The 20,363-nt window shown below is 45.0% G+C and overlaps 1 protein-coding gene across 3 annotated transcripts in view; it reads left to right on the top strand.

The window, feature by feature from the left end:
• The window catches only part of gas2l3 (growth arrest-specific 2 like 3), a 53,039-nt gene extending 37,580 nt beyond the window's left edge, over positions 1-15,459 (top strand). For all 3 annotated transcript variants that reach the window (XM_041216016.1, XM_041216014.1, XM_041216015.1), the window contains 4 exons: positions 2,219-2,282; positions 6,018-6,156; positions 9,247-9,354; positions 13,841-15,459. In XM_041216016.1, coding sequence (XP_041071950.1) covers positions 2,219-2,282; positions 6,018-6,156; positions 9,247-9,354; positions 13,841-14,986 — 1,457 coding nt within the window. In that variant the 3' untranslated portion in view covers positions 14,987-15,459. The remainder of the gene's footprint in view (positions 1-2,218; positions 2,283-6,017; positions 6,157-9,246; positions 9,355-13,840) is intronic.
• The last annotated feature ends 4,904 nt before the right edge of the window (positions 15,460-20,363 follow it).

Genomic DNA, 20,363 nt, shown 5'->3' with positions numbered 1-20,363 from the left:
TGCGTTTTCTGACTTGTACCAACAAAATCAGAGTGATACAGTACTAAAGGAGGCCATTCAGCCCTTTATACATGTGCCAGATCTTTGAACTAATCCAAACAATCTCACTCCCCCTGCTCTTTCCCCAAAGCCCTGTAAATGTTTTTACCATTAAGTATGTATCTAATTCCCTTTTGAAAGTTACTATTCGATCTGCTTCCCTCATCCCCTCAGGCAGAGTGTATTCCAGATGACAACACTGCATCAAAAAAATTCTTTCCACATTGCCAACTCTGGTTCTTTTGCTGTAGTCTGCTGACTATTAAGTGTAACCATTCCGTGTACAGATGCGTATTTAGGAATTACTGTCTGACCTTTACATGAGTCATCCCAAATGCAACACTTCTTTTCCAGACGTTCAGTCACCTTGAGCGCACTCAGTTTTTGTTCGGTATGTAGTTAGATATAAAGTAGAGTATATAAAGTATATTGTGCCCCCTGCCCCCTCTCCCCTGTGCCCCCTGTTGGCTTGGCACTTACTGGATGAAGATGGCTGTGAATGTTTCAGCCTAGTCTTTTACACTGATGTGCTGGTCTTCCCCAGCATTAGGGATGTGGGGACATTTTTGGCACCGTCTCTTCCCGTTGGCTGTTGAGTTGTTCACCACCATTCGTGACTGGATCTGGCAGGGGACTGCAGAGCTTTGTTTGGATCCGTTAGCTGTGGACTCACTTAGCTCTGCCTGGAGCGTGCTGCTCCTACAGTTTAGCACTACGTGCAATCCTGTGTTGCCGCTTCACCGAGTTGGAACCTCATTTTGCATTCGTGTGATAACTTTGCACTGCCCACTCTCTGCTGCCCTGTGGTAATCAGAGCAAAATTGCTAGTTTCTGGATTTTTGGAGATCATTTTGTGTTGAGAGCCAGACCCATTTTACATGTGATGTTTTCAACAGTGCCTCTTTTTATTTATTTTTTTGTTGTTTTTCCCTTGCCAGTTTTCTGCTTGCCTCCTACAATATTTCACCCAAAATGCAATCCATGTGTTGACTAATCGAGTGCTTGGCTTAACTGCTCTCAGTAAAATATCTAAAATCCTAAGTTTGATTCAGGAATGAGAGCAATTCCAGCGTGGCAAAACTGCATGGACACATGAGCCTTGAGGTCATAGTCGTTAATCACAGGAGGAGGCCAATTGGCCCATCAAGACAATGCCAGCTCCCTGTAGAACAATCCAGTTAGTCCCACCACCACCTTTCTCAAGGGCACTTAGGGCTGGGCAATAAATGCCGGCCTGGTCAGCGACGCCCACACCCTGTAAATGAATTTCTTTTTATAAAAAAAAAAGGGTTCCAACCCCCACTCTAACCCCTTAACCCAGCAGCTTCATTTCCCTCAAGTGCCCAAATGATTTCCTTTTGAAATCATTATCTCTGCTTCCACCACCCTCGTGGGCAGCCATTCCACATCATTGCCACTCACTGCGTAAGAAAATGTTCTTCCTCGCAGTCCCCCTGCACTACTTGCCCAATACCTTAAACCTGCGTTCCCCCAAATCCTTGTCCCATCAGCTAACGGAAACGGTTTTTCCTTGTCCGCCTGATCTAAACCTGTCTTAATTTTGTGCACCTCTACCAAATCTCCCCTCAACCTCCTCTGCTCCAAGGAGAACAGCCCCAACCACTTTTATTCTTTCACAGAATGTGGACATTGTTAGCTAGGCCAGCATTTATTGCCCATCCCTAGTTGCCCCTGAGAAGATGGTGGTGAGCTGCCTTCTTGAACCGCTGTAGTCCATGTGGTGTAGGTACACCCACAGTGCTGTTAGGGAGGGAGTTCCAGGATTTTGATCCAGCGACAGTGAAGGAACGATGACATATTTCCAAGTCAGGATGGTGAGTGACTTGGAGGGGAACTTCCAGGTGGTTGTGTTCCCATGTGTCTGCTGCCTTTGTCCTTCTACATGGTAAAGGTTGTGGGTTTGAAAGGTGCTGCATAAGGATCCTTGGCTAGTTGCTGCAGTGCATCTTGTAGATGGTACACACTGCTGCTACTGTGTGTGTAAGCATAATCCATACTCCCTGGAACTGTTCAGGTAAATCTCCTCTACCTATCAAAGAGCTTCATATCATTCTGTTGTTGCACCATGCTGCACAGACATCCCCAAACAGGTGAACCCTACATTTAATGGTGTTTTTAATGGATATCCGCTTACGTTCTCTTATCCTTTTTTTTCCAGTTTTGCACAAACAACCCCGACAGGTGTGTCTATGTCTTCTTGAAATCGGGCGAATTGTGTCTCGGTAAGTGTGATCACATTTATTATTACAGGTAGTCGATCTGCCAAAAGTTTGGAACACATGGGATCAGGAGAAACCTCTTCCACGATTCAGTTTTTAAATCCTGTTATGATTCCTGTAGAGACCGATGACATTTATAAAAAAAAAAGAATTTGAACTTCCAGTCAGCAGCTGAAAGAATGAGGTTGAGACTTCATGTTTTAAAATTTTTACTGTAACAAATGACTAAAAACACTTATAACTAAACAGCTTTATTTTTGTAGACAACTTATTCTTTAAACTCCAGAGGACCATTTCCCGTTTATACTTCTCACCTTTTTTTATACTTCTTACTGTTGCTCCCAACTTCCAATGGATTCTCATATCCCTGTTTCACTGAGTAGTAACTTGGAATGACCATCTCTAAGTCCTCTCCTCATATTTTTTTGGAGTGTTTCTTAAACCCACCACCAGCAGTAAAGCTTGTTTCAGTGACACTTCTTTCCCCTGGCCATATCTCCTGGAATCCTTAGAATGCTTCAGGGTGTGTGTTTTCGACTAGAGACCATCCCCCTCCTGCATTGGGCTGTGGTAGCTCACAAAGCTAAGTAGCCTCTTTCTGCTGACCACACAAAAAGTCCATCTGTGATGTTCATTGATTTGTTGGGAAGCCTGTAACCTGATCTCAAAAAATGGCTTCCTTTTCCCTGTGGCAATGTGAAATACATTAATGTTGCATTCAGGTTGACTTATCTTTGATTCTGGCTGTCTTTCATCTTATAAGTAAATGGACAGTTTGCAGCACAACTGTTTACAACCCAATACCTATAGCACTTTTCTGAGACTTGGGGTACTGTGTCTACTCATTGCAAACCCAGAGAACGCCACCATTGTCTCCCAGTGTAAATACCTTGCATCACCTTCTCAGTAAAACAATCCAAGCCTTCCTTTGATCTCTAACAATCAATCCACCCAGTCTTACTGTCAGGCAGTCTTCATGTACCCAAAATTTAAAGATGCAATCCCAAAACATAATCTTCTAAACCTCATACTTGTAGCATTCCATTTACCCACCTTGTTTCCATCACCCTTAGATGTTTGGTCAGCAAAGATAATATCAATCTCAATTTTTAAATCTCCAATTGACTGCCAGCCTCAAGTTGGAGATTGATTGATAGATTTCTGAATATTAATGGAATCTAGGAATTATTGGGATGGAACAGAATGTAGGAATTTGGTTGCGATCATAATGAATGGTAGAACAGGCCTGAGGGGCCTACTTATCTTCTTGTGTTCGCAGCAGCTCTTTGGGAGAGAATTTTCCAGATTTCTGGCAGCCTTTGTGTGAAGAAGTGATGCCTGATTTCGCCCCTGAACAGCCTGGCTTTCATTCCAAGGCTCTGTCCCCTTGCCCCTTGTTCTGCACTTCCAACCGCACTCTCTCTCCCCACTCCCCCCACAAAGGGAAGTTTCTCTCGATCCACCGACCTACCCTATCAATTCTCTTAAACGTCTCAACTGGGGGAGACTGTGGTATAGTGGTAATGTCACTGGATTAGTAATCCAGAGGTCCAGGCTAATGCTCTGGGGACACGGGTTCAAATCCCACCACGGCGGCTGAATTCAGTTAATAAAAAGTGGGAAAAAAACGGTGACCATGTAACTATCATCACTTGTCGCAAAAATCTATTTTTTTCACTCATGTCCTTTAGGGAAGGAAATCTGCCATCCTTACATGGTCTGGCCTACATGTAACTCCAGTTTCACAGCAATGTGGTTGACTCTTAACTACCCTCTGAAATGGCCTAGCAAGCCACACAGTTCAAGGGCAATTAGGGATGGGTAGCAAATGCTGGTCTTGCCAGTGTCACCCACGTTCCATGAAAGAATAAATTTTAAAAATTGGATGCAGTCATAGAATAGTTAATGCACAGAAGGAGACCATTCGGCCCTCCACTAGAACAATTTACCCGGTGTCACTCCTCTATCTTTTTTCCTGTAGACCTGCACCCCTTTAATCTTCTGCACACGAGGGAATCCAAACCTAGCCTGTGCAGCCTGTCCTTGTAATGTAACCCTTTTAGCCCCAGTATCGTTCAAGGGTTGCACAAGTGGTCAAGAGCATTATACCCTTGAAGTTTTGAAGTGAGGATGGGCGCCAATGGCAAAGCCTGTATTTGTTGCCCTTTCCTGAACTGCCGACTGGCAGTAATTCGACATCACCCTCGTCATTGGGTTAAGTGTTGGTGTGGGGGCTAGAGTCACATATAGACGCAGATTGGGTACGTACCAATGTTCCCTCTGAGATGCATGTCTGTGCCGCTCTCTGGTATGTACCACGCAGCTCATGCACAAACACTTCTCTTTTTAAGACAAAAACAAAAATTGCTGGAAAAACTCAACAGGCCTGACAGCAGCTGTGGAGAGAGAGAGAGAGGGCCAGAGTTAACGTTTAGAGTCGACTCTTCTTCAGAAGTTCTCTTTAAGATGTCCATGTGCGAGGCTGGGCAATAATCTTAAAGGGACCGCGCAGTGCAACAAACGGGACACACGCAGCAAAAAGAAATTAGCGGTAATGAGGTCAAGGCAGCAGCTTTCCCCCACTAAAGGGATATTATGGTGCCCTGGCAGAGAATAACTGGACTGGAGCGCAGCGACAAAATTCAGACCCCATTTTAAAATTGGAAGTTCTGACTTTATAAAATACACTTAACGACTTGTCACGCTGCAGTTACAACCTCTCACCAGTGGCAGTCACTGCAGCACCTAGAGGCGGGAGGTTGCCATTACAACATGACAAGTTTGTTAAGGCAATTCCCATTATAAATGTGGACAAGGGAATTTACAATGAGAACTGATTAATGCTAGATTTTTTGACATATTGACAAAACTTGTAGAGTTAACAGCATAACATCGCAAGGCACTTCACAGGAGCATCTGGTTCACAAATGCCCGTTATTGGGAGAAATCTGCTGTCCTTAACCTGGTCTGGCCTACGTGTGACTCGAGACCCACAGCTATGGTTGACTTAACTGCCCTCTGAAATGGCCTGGCAAGCCACTCGGTCCAAAGGCGATTAAGATGGGCAACAAATGCTGGCTTTGCCAGTGACACTTGCATCCCGTGAAAAAATTTTTTTTTTAAATGACAGGAGTGCAATAAAGGTAAAATGCTTTATGGAGAGAATTCCAGGGTTTTGGGTCCAGGCAGCTGAAAGCATGGCCACCAACGGTGGAGCGATTAAAATCAGGAATCAGGACTCTGGAGAGAAGGTGGGGGAGTGGCACTTGGTGCATTGCTCATTCAGAGAGCCAGCACAGACAGGGCAGGCCGAATGGCCACCTGTGCTGTGACAATCCTGTCATTCTGAAAGTTTCAAGTTTACATGCAGAATTGGAGGAGCACAGAGTTCTTGGGAGAGCTGCAGGGCAAGAGGAGATTACAGAGAAGGGGGGGACCATTTGAAAAGAAAGTATAAAGTTTTAAAATCGGGATGTTGTCAGCTCAGGAGCCAAAGGAAATCATGCAAAAGTGTGATGGGTGAACGAGTTTGGTCATGGGCAGCAGAGGTTTTGATGACAGTAGAAAGCAGACCGAAACACCAGCATGGACCAGTTGGGCTGAATGGCCTGTTTGTGGGCTGTATTTTCTATGTAATTGGACGTTTTCAGCCAGTTTATGGAGGGATTCCTATCCTTTTAATTGGCGTTCTAATATTCAGGAGTGCTGGTTTATTTTGTCTTTAATTTGAATTTGCAGGTATGGTGTGGAACCTCCAGTGTTGGTAAAACTGGAGAAGGAGATTGAACTTGAGGAAACGCTGTTGACCACTTCTGAACAGCTGATTCCGGTAGAAAGTACAAAACCATGTTGTCGCAACAAAGAGCTTCACCAAGCCGTAAGTTGGTCTTAATCTCTATCTGTTGTTTGTTTATTATAAATGAAACCTGAATTTTAAAGGTGCCTGAATCTGGCCTATTGCACCTCGTTCTGGGTGCCACACTTTAAGGAAGGTCTGAATGCATTAGCGAGGGTGCGGAAAAGATTCATGAGAATGGTTCCAGGAATGAGGAACTTCACTTGGGTAGACAGATTAAAGGAGTTGGGACTGTTTTCCCTGGAGAAGAGAAGGTTGAGGAGAGATCTGATGGAGGTGCTCAAAATCATGAGGGGTCTGGACAGAGTCGATAGGGAGAAACTGTTCCCACTCGTGAAAGGATCGAGAACCAGAGGGGAAAAAAATTAAGTTGATAAGCAAAAGAAGCAATGGTGACGTGAGGAATAACACTTACACGCAGCGAGTGGTTAGGATCTGGAACGCACTGCCTAAGAGTGCGGTGGAGGCAAATTCAATCGAAGCACTTAAGAAGGAATTGGATTATTACCTGAAAAGGAAGAATGTGCAGGACTCTGGAGAGAAGGTGGGGGAGTGGCACTTGGTGCATTGCTCATTCAGAGAGCCAGCACAGACAGGGCAGGCCGAATGGCCTCCTGTGCTGTGACAATCCTGTGATTCTGAAAGTTTCAAGTTTACATCAAAGACCTTGGGAAGTACAATTAATTGACTAAATTGAATTATTTACTGAAAATCTGTGACCTGCTCCAAGTTGATTTTCCCCAACTCTGGTTCTGTCTGCGTGTCTTGCCAATGTGACATGTGTGTAGCGTGTCCAGAAGGATCAAGTAACTTTGGATGTGTGGTTCCTATAGCTTTCTCCACTGCAGCTTTCCTCGTTATGCCTGAGCCTGTAGTAGATCATACAGCACAGAGTGAGGCCATTTAGCCCATAACCCTTGTACTAGCTTTTGAAAGAATTAGTCCCACTTCCCTGCTCTTCCCCCATTTATTCAATTCCACTTTCCATAGTTGCTATTGAGTTTGCTTCCACCGCCCTTTCAGGCAGCGCATTGCAGATCACAGCTCGCTGTGTATTAATAAGAAAAACCTCATCTCCCTCTCTGGTTCTTTTGCCAACTATCTTAAACCTGTGTCCTCTGGTTGCAGTTTCTCCATATCAACTCTGTCATAAACCCACTTAATTTTGAACAATCTATTAAATCTGCCCTTAACCTCTCCTTTGTTCTCAGGAGAACAATCCCATGCTGAGCGCAGCAAACAGATTCACACAGGCTGTTCAGTCAACTGGACCGCACCCCCCACCCCTCTCCACTCCCCCCACTCCCCCCCACAAGGAATCTGAGTTGCTGTGCCAATCTGCACTTTTGCACACTGTGAAGTAGCTATGGATAGTGATGGTAGGGGCTTCAATTTCCTTTCCATCCCATGGCTGATCATGAATCTCCCCCACTTTTACCACCTGCCATTGGTGTGTGTTGGAAATGTTACAGAAATCTCTGACCCTCAACATTATCATTTTGAAGCTAAATGATGTCATTTTACATTTGGTCCATACCTTTAGCAAATTGACATCTTTTTATTCATTCATGGAATGTGGGTGTTACTGGCTGGGTCAGCACTTATTGCCCATCCCTGCTGCCCTTGAGAAGGTGGTGGTGGTGGTAAGCTGCCTTCTTGAACCAGCTTTGGGCAGTCAGGGGGTGAGTTTCTCATCACAGGGTTCCTAACCTTTGACCTGCTCTTATAGCCACAGTATTTATATGACAAGTTCAGTTTCTGGTCAATGGTAACCTCCAGGATGTTGATAGTGGGGGATTCAGTGATGGTAATGCCATTGAACATCAAGGGTTAGGTTCTCTCTTGTTGGAGATGTTAGGAGTATGATGGAATACTCTTCATTTGCCTGGATGAGTGCAGCTCCACCAACACTCGAAGCTTGACACCATGCAGCACAAAGCAGCCCGCTTGTTTGACACCACATCCACAAACATTCACACCCTCCCCAACTGACACACAGTAGCAGCAGTGTGTACCATCTACTACAAGATGCACTGCAGGAATTCACCAAGGCTCCTTAGACAGCACATTCCAACCCCACGTCTGCTATCATCTAGAAGGACAAGGGCAGCAGATAGATGGGAACACCACCACCTGGAAGTTCCCCTCCAAGTTGCACATCATCCTGACTTGGAAATATATCGCCGTTCCTTCACTGTCGCTGGGTCAAAATCCTGGAACTCCCTCCCTAACAGCACTGTGGGTGTACCTACACCACATGGGCTGCAGCAGTTCAAGAAGGCAGCTCACCACCACCACCACCTCAAGGGCAATTGGGGATGGGAAATAAATGCTGATCCAGTCAGTGATGCCCACATCCCATGAAAGAATAAAAAAACAACTGAATGTCTTTCTAGGCCATTTCAAAGGGCAGTTACGAGTTATTGCGTTGTTGTGGGTCTGGAGTCACATATGGGCCTGACTGGATAAGGTTGGCAGATTCCCTTCCCTAAAGGCCATTATTGAACCAATGGGTTTTTACGACGATTTGGTGATTTCATGGTCACAATTACTTTTTATTCCAGACTTATTTAATTAACAATTTAAATTCGCCAAGCTGCTTGGGTGGGATTTGAACTCTCACTTCTAGAACGAGAGGCCATAGTTTTAGGCTAAGGGGTGATAGATTTAAATCAGCGATGAGGAGGAATTACTTTTCTCAAAGGGTCGTGAATCTGTGGAATTCACTACCCCAGAGTGCAGTGGATGCCGGGACACTGAATAAATTGAAGGAGGAGATGGGCAGGTTTTTAATTAGTAACGGGTTGAAAGGTTATGGGGAGAGGGCAGGAAATTGGAGCTGAGGCAGAAATGAGATCAGCCATGATCGTAATGAATGGCAGGGCAGGCTTGAGGGGCTGAATTGCCAACTCCTGCTCCTAGTTCTTATGTTCATTTCCAGATGATTAATCCAATCCTCTGGATTACCAGCCCAGTAACATAACCGTTACGTTAGCGACTCTGTGAACTTCAAACTTATTCTCCTCTTTTTCAAATCAGTTACCTCAATATTTTTCACTGGATCATAGTAGAATTTTGTTTACTGTCAGCAAACTGATTATGTTCTTCCAGGTGAAGACGATTGCAGATGATCCCCCTTGTAAATGCTCACACCGATTCTCCATTGAGTTTTTATCTGAAGGGCGTTATCGACTGGGAGAAAAGATTCTTTTCATCAGGGTGAGTATTTGTTCCTGAGAATGTGTGGAACTGAAATAAATAGGAATTAACTGTGGATCACAGTGAAATGTGGGGTGAGGTACTCGCATAATTCTAAACATTAGCCCTTGGTTTGTTGGGCTGGTGGTGCTACTTGAAAGAATGAGAGACTTTTCATTTATATAGCACCTAACCCATCTTTCAGGACGCCTCCGAGCAGGTCAAATGTTAAGTGTGTTTAATTGTAGTCAGCTGGTGGGTGTTAACTGGAGTTTCACTTGAGCATATATGAAGAATCACTTCTTGAAACTGGTGCCGTTGAGTTAGGTGGTATATGCTTGTAACGCTTCAATCTGTAAATAAATGTAAGACTAGGTAAATATCGACCTCAGCACTACCCTTCACCAACTGGCTGTCTGATTTATAATAACATACTGAATTATTTTCAACTGTAGCAGAATAATGTATCCATTTTGCACAAAAAAAGGTTCAACAAACAGCAATGTGGTCAGTGACATTATTAATCTGTTTTTTTGGCAGTGTTTGTTCCGGGAAAAATGTTGGCCAGAATGCTCACTAGTGCCTTGGGATCTTTAATGGCCGAATGTATATGTTCTTTTAGTCTAAAGGTACCGTGGTAGTGATTTTGTTCTATCTGTGGGATTAAAAACCTAGCTCCACTCAGGATATGGCTGTCTGATAACACGAGCTACAGAGCATAGATGGTTCGTCTATTCAGGTAGTTGAAGGAGGAATCAGGTCATTCAATTTAAATACAAACATCCCATAGCTTTTTAAATCTGATTGGCAATTCCTTGTGAGCATGAAGCACATCCTTAAATTCCCTTTGTCCCGAACATTTTTTTCTTACCTGCCTTTATGAAAATTAGAACATCTGGATCCATCGCGGATAGACCACAGAGCAAGAAAGAGACTCCGTGAATGATCAGCAACAAAATGTCAGGCCACCTATTGCAACAATTGTAAAGATACAGTGTATCATTGCTTCTATTCACTTATCTAGTTATTGGTTAACAAACCTGTTTGGCATAAGTTACAGTTTTCCAAAGCTGTGGGCGAGGGTGATATAATTTTCAATACATAACGAGGTCCTTTAATGTGGGGCAAGTTTGGCAGGTGAAGGCACAGTGGTGGTCAGGGGAAGCCAGGGATTGGCTGAAGACAATTAATCCAAAGCATATATCTAGAGGAAAAGCTCAAGTTTATAAGGTTAAGCATCTTAAGCAAAGGCCACAACTCTGAACACACAGCACTGCTGAGTATTGAATGGATTACCTGCTCGTGTCCTGACATGGGCTTGAACTTGGGCACCAGCAAAATATGTAACAGCCCCATTGAAAATGTGTTTTGGGCCTTTCAATGTCACTGGAAGTGGTTGAGTAATAGCTCCAACTTTTCTTACACTGAACCTGCCCGCACCATAAATTGGGGTGGATTCGATATCGATAGGGAACCATACTGGCATGGCTAGGTTAGTGGTGCTTGCCATCTGGTGAATCTGGCTGGCTCGGAGAAAGCTCTGTGCAAATTCTGGTGCAGAGACTGGGAGCTGAGAGATCAGTGTGCAGTCAGACCCAAAATCCTGACCTGCACCACCCCTCCCTCCTCCTCCACCCACCACCACCACCCCCCCCCCCCCCCCCCCCCCCCAGCCGTTTATTAGTAACTGGAAAGGATGATCTCACATACGAACATATGAATTTTGAGCAGGAGTAGGCCATTCAGCCCCTTGAGCCTGCTCTGCCATTTGATCAGATCATGGCAGATCCCATTGTCACCTCTACTTTCCTGTCTGCTCCCTATATCGTTTCACTGCTTCATCAGTCAAGAATCCATTTAACTCAGCCTTAACAATATTCAATGACCCAGCTTCCAGTGCTCTCTGGGGAGGAGAGTTCCGCAGTCTAACGACCCTTTGAGAAAAAATGTTTCTCCTGGTCTCCATTTTAAATGAGACACCCCTTATTTTTAAACTGTGTCCCCTAGTCCTAGTTTCTCCCACAAGGAGAAACATCCTTTCAGCATCCACTCTGTCAAGTCCCCTCAGCGTCTTGTATGTTTCAGTAAGATCACCACTCATTCTTCTAAACTCCAATGGATACAGGCCCACCCTATCCTCATAAGATAATCCCTTCATCCCAGGAATCAGCCAAACGAATCTTCTCCGAGCTGCTTCTAATGCAATTAAATCCTTAAGGAAACCAAAACCATACACAGTACTCCAGATGTGGTCTCACCTACACCCTGTACAAATGTAACAAAACTTTCATACTTTTATACTCCATTCCCCTTTCAATAAACAAATGATAACATTCTATTTGCCTTTCTAATCGCATGCTGTACCTGCATGTTAACTTTTTGTGATTCATAAACCAGGACACCCAAATCCCTCTGTCGCGTATAGTTCTGCAATCTCTCTCTGTTTAAACGTGCTGCTTTCCAATTCTCCCTGTCAAAGTGAACAAGCTCACATTTTCCCACATTATATGCCATCAGTTAAGTTTTTGCTCACTCAGTTAACCTGTCTATCTCCCTTTGCAGACTCTCCATGTCCTCTTCCTCTTGATGAATTGTCCCCTTAAAAATTTGATATGGAAAGGCAAGGCAATAAGTGCGGTCACAGCTGGAGCACTGTGCCTGGCTTTGTCTCCTTACCTAAAGGAAGGACATACTTGCCCGAGAGGCAGTGCAACGAGACCGGTTCCTGGGATGAGGGGATTGTTCTATAAAGAGAGATTGAGTAACTAGGCCTATATTCCTGGAAATAGAGGCAATGTCATGAAACATCTAAAATTCTTAAGGTGCTTGTCAAAGGCAGATGCTGAGAAAATGTAACCACAGTATTTATATGGCTGGTCCAGTTCAGTTCCTGGTGAAAGGTAATATCATATGTCGATAGTGGGGGAATTCGGCGCTGGTAATGCCATCAAATGTCAAACGGCGATGGTTAGATTCTCTTGTTGGAGGTGATCATTGTGCGCCACACGCAGCGCCAGGCAATGTTAGCTACCAGTGCTGTACAAGTAAATTCAATTTGCATGGATTTGATAAGTGTCAGCTTTCCTCTGTGGGTTCCTGATAGCTGTTGACTGGAGCGATGAAATATCTATGTGCTGATCTCCTCCAACACCAGCCACGTGCAATCTTTAATTAAAGTCCTAACAAGCAAATCACATTTCCTGCGTTTTGATTTAATCTGCAGCTACCTTCTATCTGTTTTCCAACTGCCTGCTTCACAAGTGTAACCTAGCAACAGCAGTGGAAGGTCCTATTCGGAGACACCTAGGGGTACCGGACGGGGGATGCTAGGAGTGTTACACAGTATGCCATCGGGGGGAAACTCGTGTTAATTACATCAGAACAGGAGGAGGTCATTCAGCCTCTCAAATGCTGCTGCACCATCAATTTACATCATTGCTGACCTGGAGACCAGAACAAGGGGGCAAGACCTTAAAATTAGTTTAGAGCTGTTCAGGTCCAAAATCGGGAAGTGTTTTCTCCCCACGCCAGTGGGAATCTGGGACTCTCTTCCTCCACAGACTGTTGGTGCAGGGGGTCAGCTGGAGTTTACAAAGCGGAGCTTGATTCGATTTTTGTGCAGTACATGTTAGGGAGCCAGGCAGAAAATGGAATCGAGTTACAGTTGGTCTAACTGAACAACAGAGCAGGTTTGAGGGGCTGAAGACCTTGGCTGTGTTAGAGAGAATCCACTGTTGTGAGCTGTATCTGTTGTTCCACAAGCCAAGTAGGATTAACTTGGAGCAAATTGCTGAATTTAAATCTCTTATGTCTCGGCCTTGAATTATACTTGCACCATCATAGGATTACAGAGCTCAGGAAGAGGTCAGTCACCCCCTTATTCCTGTTCTGGAGCTAGCTCCTTAACTATCTGCTCTATTCCAATTTCCCCATGTCCCTTTTATATTCCACCTTCTCGAAACACTTAACTGATTCTCTTTCAACTGATGTTGTAGCTTCTGTGCCTCAATGGCATCTAGAACCTTCCATGTTCTAATCACCCTCCATGTTAAAAATGAGCCCAAGCTCCCCCTTTGTTCTTTAACTGATAATAGTCTGTGCCCCCTCATTATCAACTCCCCAGTGAGTGGAAACAGTCCCTTTTATTGTTCACCATCTCAAAGACCTTACACAGTGAGGAAATCCTTCCAGATTCTCCGTGAACCTTTCCTGATTTAAAAACCTCTGCTTTTTATCAGGCCTTCATTTGTAACCAGCAGCTTTCTTTCCTTGTATAACTCCAGTGAATTTACGCTGCATCCTTTTCAAAGTCCTGATACCTCTCCTAAGGTGGAACTCCCGGTACTGAATGCGTAAAATTAGATAACTAATTTGGCAATATCATTTATTTATTGTTTTATGTGCAGATTGTGAACAGTACCAGATGGGGTGAAATGCTGTTAGGAGGATGAGCCAGAAATTGATATTGCCGAGTATTAACTTTACTCTTTCGAATGTTTACTTGCAGATGTTGCATGGTAAACATGTGATGGTGCGTGTGGGAGGTGGCTGGGACACTCTTCAGGGCTTTCTTCTGAAACATGACCCTTGTCGAGTGCTGCACTTCACTATGCTGGAGGAGAAGATCATGGCGTTCGAGAAGGGCATCTCTCAGGATTCTACTGAAGCCCCGAACTTCCTGGCAAAAACCCCCAAGCCTCCGACTGTGAGCTTGCCATCCCCCATCAAGATGGTGCAGCCCCTGGCGACGTGTCGTGGATCTCCCCATGTGCCACCGTGGTCCACGTCCAAGACGACCCATGCCCACTGCAAGTGCCCCTCCTCTCCAGGGCAGCCGTCTAAATCGGGGTCTCGCCCAGCAGCCGCTGAGGGAAGGCCTTTATCTCGCGCGGGGCCAGACTCGTCCTCCAGGGCCCCCAAGTGCACTGTGCCCACATCACATCTGTCCTCGAAACATCCACCATCTCCGGCAAAGCAATCCTGCCTCCCCAAACGTGTGGCACAGCTCAGGACCAAGGAGACGCAACCCTCTCCCAGACGTCACCAAGCCCCTTCAAAGGCTTCATGTGAGCTCTTTCAAAGACCAGCGGGCAAATTCTGCCCACCCAATCCTGGCACCGCCTCAAAGTTGACCCCTCGCTTCCCCGTTGAGCCTGTCCTGTTTTCAGCTACCCAGCCAGCGTCCGGCTCACCGCAGTCCCCAGGGAAACGCTTGCAGCCCTCCGGCCTGACCTCTCCGTTGGCCCCCAAGAGGCCCCTCACACCGGCCAGAGGTCCCCAGGCTCCCCTCCCGAACGCCGCCCCCATTCCCCGCCTGCTGAACTCCGCCCCGAAGGGTGCGCCCGCAGCGACCAAGGACTCGCCTCACGCCGGGAAGATCCAGAAGGCGTCCGCAAAGGCCCCTTCTTCATCCAGCGGGCAGAAGCTGCCTCGTGGCCCCACGCCTGCTCCCAGGACTCCGCTGGCCGTGGTCAAGCTGCCACAATCCAAGGCGATGACCCCGCAGTCTCCACGGGCGCAGCCGTACGCGGTCAAACCTGCTCCGAAGACGATGAAGGGCGAGTCCATTCTGGCGAAACAGCCACCGTCCAATAAAAAGAGCCCATCTGTGGTTTCGCCCGCTCCTTTGAGAAATCTGGCTGCCAAATGCTGAAGTGAAGATAATGACTTTATCACCAGCAGAAATAACTAATGTAGAAATAATCATAAAATTAGCTTGGGAGGTTTGCGGTTTGGTGATAGGGCTGGTGCTGCTTTTGTAAGTATGTTTTTTTTTTGAAACAAGTGTGAAACGGTTGTTGTGAGTCTTCACAGACAAACCGACGCCTGGTCGGTTTCCCCATCTCCTCCAGCCGTCCAGCTGTTTTAATTTTGTAATCCGCTCGTTCGGTTTTGAATTTCTCCAACAAAGCTCAGTTTCAATTTTCCATCATCCTGCATTGACACTTTTCCCTGGGGAGTGGGTAGCTTTTTGAGAGAGCGGGATGCTGACTGTATCGCATCGAAGGCCCATTATGCAGACTGTGCAACCTCTGTGCTGGGATGTGTAGCAGACAGCTGGTGCAATATCAGCAGCTTTTGACCCCACTCCGCTGCACCCCCCCTACCCTAACCCCATTCCGCTGCACCCCCCATACCCTAACCCCATTCCGCTGCACCCCCCCTACCCTAACCCCATTCCGCTGCACCCCCCCTACCCCAACCCCACTCCGCTGCACCCCCCCACTCCAACCCCATTCTGCTGCACCCCCCCACCCCAACCCCATTCTGCTGCACCCCCCCACCCCAACCCCATTCCGCTGCACCCCCCCACCCCAACCCCATTCCCCCTCAATTGTCTCAGATAAAGAATTCTTTTTTTTTTTGCCCTGGTTTATTTTAAAGAGCCTAGCGGGCAGTTGAAATTCCAGTGCAGCGAGGAGTCAGTCACTCTGTACTAACTCTTCACCTGGAGCCCTCCACCCTCATCCCTTTTCCCAACCCTTTCCCCAAGTGTTTTCACATTCCTCCTTTCCAAATCCTCACCCAAATGCCCTTCCAAGTAATGTCGTAGACTCAGTTTCCATTGTCACTCATGGCAGAACAATCCCTGATCTAACAAACTTGGAGGACTTGACAAAGATGGCACGATGATTCAGGGCAATTACATTTCACTCTGCTCAGCTGACTATGCAGATTATCTCTCAGCTTTCTGGGTGGATTATAAATTTTTAAGTAGATCCCGGAATTGAATGCAAGCAAAAGGGGATCTTGTTCCTGAAATCTGATGGATAGGCAATTCTTCGAGTGTCCGTTGGCATTGAAGTTTGGTGTACTTTTCAGTTGACTGGATGGATTTCACATGAGTTTTGATTATTTTATCCGATGCTGGCAAAGGCTACAATTAATGTCTGAACTAGGGACTTGTCTTGGTTGGGGGGGGGTGGGTGGGTGGAGAGCAGAGGGGTTTGGTGGGTGGGGGAGGTTCCTGCTCCTGATTGGCCCTCAATGACCCATCCTGGAGGAAAGCCCCATGAGACGCTATTGGGTTCAAGGACAGGAATCGCCTCGTGTGAATTGCCTTTCAGGGGCTCTGATCCCGGGGCTCATGTGAGATAAAGGGCCACCCATCCCAGGTGGCAGAGTGCTCTGGAGATGAGGTGTCTCGGGAGCCAGTGGCTTCAAGAGAGGAAAAGAGAGAAATGAGAGGATAAAGTATACTTCATAAGTGTATGGAGCACGCTCATCTTTCTCCCCCTCCCAGTTTCTCTGATGAGGGTTATTTTTATTTAATCGTAAAATTGACATGAGTTGTCACATGTACTTCTGGATAGCTATAATGACGACTAGACCCAGACAATTTCTTTCTGTTCCAGAATGATGTCATTGCTCAACTTCCAGACCCTTGCAGTATACAATGTCAACGTACAATTTCATTCAATCTTATTCACATAGGCTCCCCTGACAGGTGCTAAAATACCCTCGCCTTTGGAAAACAGCACTGACTATTTTGAATGCGTTTGAGTTGCAGTGTTGCAGATAGCTGAGTCCTAATGTTTTTAGCATGTGTGAGCAGGTTAGTTTCTCCTGAAGCTACAATGGGGTGAGACATTCCTACTTAGTTTGTGGTTAAATGCAAATTGCACATGGTCCTGTAGGATTGCTAACTTGATGCCCTATGAGTCCGATGTTTCAGTCCAATAAATGTCGACTACCAATGCGTTTGTTCTTGGTCAGGGAGCAGGATAGAGTCTTCCACTGACTTTGGGGGTGCAGTCAAATCAATCTTTTTCCACTTCACCTTGTGACTAATCTCTCTCTAATCATCATCGGCACCAACTGTGAACCCAGTTTTCTCTGTTTCCCTGCAAATTGACTTCCACTTTGACCTGGGTTTTGTAGGTGTGATGCCAGTGAACTGTGTGTTTGCCGTCATTACGGTTGTGAAACTGGCAGCAGTTTCTGGAGTCCACGTGTATGTAGTTAAATGCGGAAACCCTGAAGCCGCTGTCAGTGATTCTCTGCTCATTCACAGGGCACACTGTTGAAGTTTTCACAGACAGCAATCCTTAGAAATCACTGAACCGATGAGACCTCTATTTTTACACTGTAATATCGCTGTTAACCCATGCCCATCACCCTTCCAAGAAAGTTATTTCTTGTTAATGAGATATAAATGAGTTTTTAGTGACATGCTAAATCATCACTGCTGAATAAACTCTCTGACCCAGGAAAATTGATATATTTGTATAATGTTAAATGTTTCTATTATAATTCCAGAATTTTTAATCTTATTGAGTTTTTCAGCTATTGTGTATCTCAATTTTTATTTTGCTCTCTTTATACTTCATTTTTTTAATAGATTATAATCAATGCATTTTACTTCCTGGTTTGCTGTCTGTGAGAATACTTTAATGTGATTGGCTGCTTACCTTACTTGATAACATCACCGTTACTGGACACCTGGAGATTCCCTTGACTTGGCACTAGATTCAAATTAATGTTAGGAAAGGGAAAACCCACGCCACAAGGGATTGCAAGATCTTTGGGGGCAGCAACAAGCATTGGCTCTTCATCACTGAATGCAAAATCCAGGCCTTTATCTTCGCCAAAAAAAGTGTTTAATCTCAATCCTGTTTTCCTTAAAAACAGAGAATTGTGGAAAATAATAGAAATTAAACTTTTTGAGAGGGAATGCAGTTGAAAGAAGGGGTGATCCCCATTTCTCAGATACTGTTTTGTTTTCAGCCCACCAGCTCGAAATGAGACAAATGTATATTTAAAAAAATCAATTAAGATTTGGTGCTGTTAAGTTCCTATGGTTTGCGCACCATATATCAAGGAACCAGGGGATGTTGATAATCTATAGTGCAATATATTCATCACCATTCTCAATGGTACCATTAATTGTTTTGGTTGGGTATATGGAATCGCTGTTCAAATAATAACGACCTTTCTGACCATCCTAAGGAACACTGTATTCAAAATTCTCATGATTGAAGTAGTGGTTCTGTTATAGATTTTATTATTTCAAAACTGTCCGTGTTCTGATGTATTTACTGAGAAACTTATTTACTGCTAATTTTTTTTGCATACATGACACTACGCCAATCATTTATCTTGGGTGTGCTTCATTAGGTGAAGTGTGTATTACTAATGTGTTCAATTTGTTTTATTGGGCCTCAATGGATTGGGGAAAAAAAACTGGAAGGCACTTTATAATCTCCCGCTTGTATTTATGTTTCTGTATTTAAGTTTGTGTGATTAAAGGCAGAGTTCCATAGAAGATGTTACGATGCTCTCCTGATGGCTCTGAGGGAGTTGGCAGATAGGCTGTTGAGCCATGCCCTTATCAGAGGCTGGTTTGGGACATGGAATGGCCCAAGTTTTCTGGAGGGGATGGGCTGAAGTTATTTATCCAAGGGTTAAAAAAAAAATGCACTAACTCTTAGTTTTTTAAACACACTGGGGGATGAAATTCATCTTGGGCAGTAACACGGCAAGAGGCAATTGGCAGCTTGGTTTACACCCCACCCACTTTCCTATATGGTAAAGAAATTCAGGGTAAGTGTAAGTAGGAGTACCTCGATGGTTTGATGGAGTTCCCTGTTGCTGGTTTCCTCCTGAGGAAGGTTTCTTCCCACTTTCAGTAAGTGTCTGTGAAAAGTTGCTTGATCCAATGTGAAGAATTTTACAATGAGTCTGAAGAGGTTTCTGGGTTTTTTTTTGTTGGATTTTTTGTTCACTGACCTTCAGCTCGGCACAGCCAAAATCAAAAGCTGCGTAATGGGCAGACTGGTGGGCACTACCCCTGCACACACACACACACCCCCCCCCCCCCCCCCCCCACCGGTTGTCCCATGCCATGGCAGTGACATTCAGATGCCAGCAGTATAGTGCCATGCCATCATCTACAATTCCCTGTGAAATCTACAAAATAGATCTTTACACAATACACAAGTGCTTCATAGTTATGGGAGAATGGATTCTTATTACTCTGAACTGGAATATGTTAATAGATTCTTTTACCAAACAGTTTGCTGATTCAGAGACTTTGGTACAGGGTTTTTTGGTGGGGGTGGTGGGCATTGGTGGGGTGGTGGTTGCTGTGAGGTCTTCAGTCCCTGACCAGCATTCCGAGCGGGAACGTGGAATGGTTTTGGGAAATCGAGGGGGAAAAGAGTTTGCTGATCGTTCGAGATTATCTGGGTGCCCCATCCTAACGAAACTGATTGTCATCAAATTACCAAACCAGCTTGTTAAAGTTGCACATGACCTGCCGTCACTGCATAAGCTAAATGTGAAATGACAAATTGGTCGTGGGAATTCTCCCTCTTCATGAGTAGGTGAATATAGCCCACCTCATGGGACCATGGAGTATGTATAGAGCCCTTGCATATGGGCGATATAATCATCGTATGGTACATTCTGTACACTCAGGTGGGAGAAAAACCTCCAGGGCACTTTTAGCTTTGTTACAACATTGAGAAAAAAACTTTTTACCTAAGGACCAGCAGAAGGCCATTCAGCCCCTCAGCCCTATTGTTGTTCAGTTAGATCATGGCTGATCAGTAGCTCAACTCCGTTTACTAACCTTTACTCTAGATCCCTTGGGTACACTGACCCAACCAAAATCTATCCATCTCATTTTGAAGGCTTGCTGACCTCCAGCCCTCTGGTGGCGAGGGTTCCAATTTCCGCCACCCTTTCCGTGAAGAGGTGTTTCCTGATTTTGTTCCTGAATGGCCTAGTTCCAATTTTAATACTATGCCCAGTGTTCTGGATTCCCTGTACCAGAGGGGAATAGTTTCCCTGTATTTACTTTATCAATTCCCTTTATTAATTTAAACACTTCAATCACATCACCCCTCAGCCTTCTAAACTTGGAGCACCAGCCAAGTTTATGCAACCTGCGTTCATAATCTTATATTAAAGAGGTTACATTGGTTTAGTATCAGATCACTCTCTAGATTTGCCAAGTTACTCTATAGCCAATTCATTATATTATAATTTTAGTTTTAGCCATTGCTATGTAGGAAAATGTGTATTTT

This window comes from Carcharodon carcharias, chromosome 21 (assembly GCF_017639515.1).
Source record: "Carcharodon carcharias isolate sCarCar2 chromosome 21, sCarCar2.pri, whole genome shotgun sequence".
In the NCBI taxonomy this organism is placed as follows: Eukaryota; Metazoa; Chordata; class Chondrichthyes; order Lamniformes; family Lamnidae; genus Carcharodon; species Carcharodon carcharias.
This window is presented reverse-complemented; position numbering and strand designations above follow the sequence as displayed.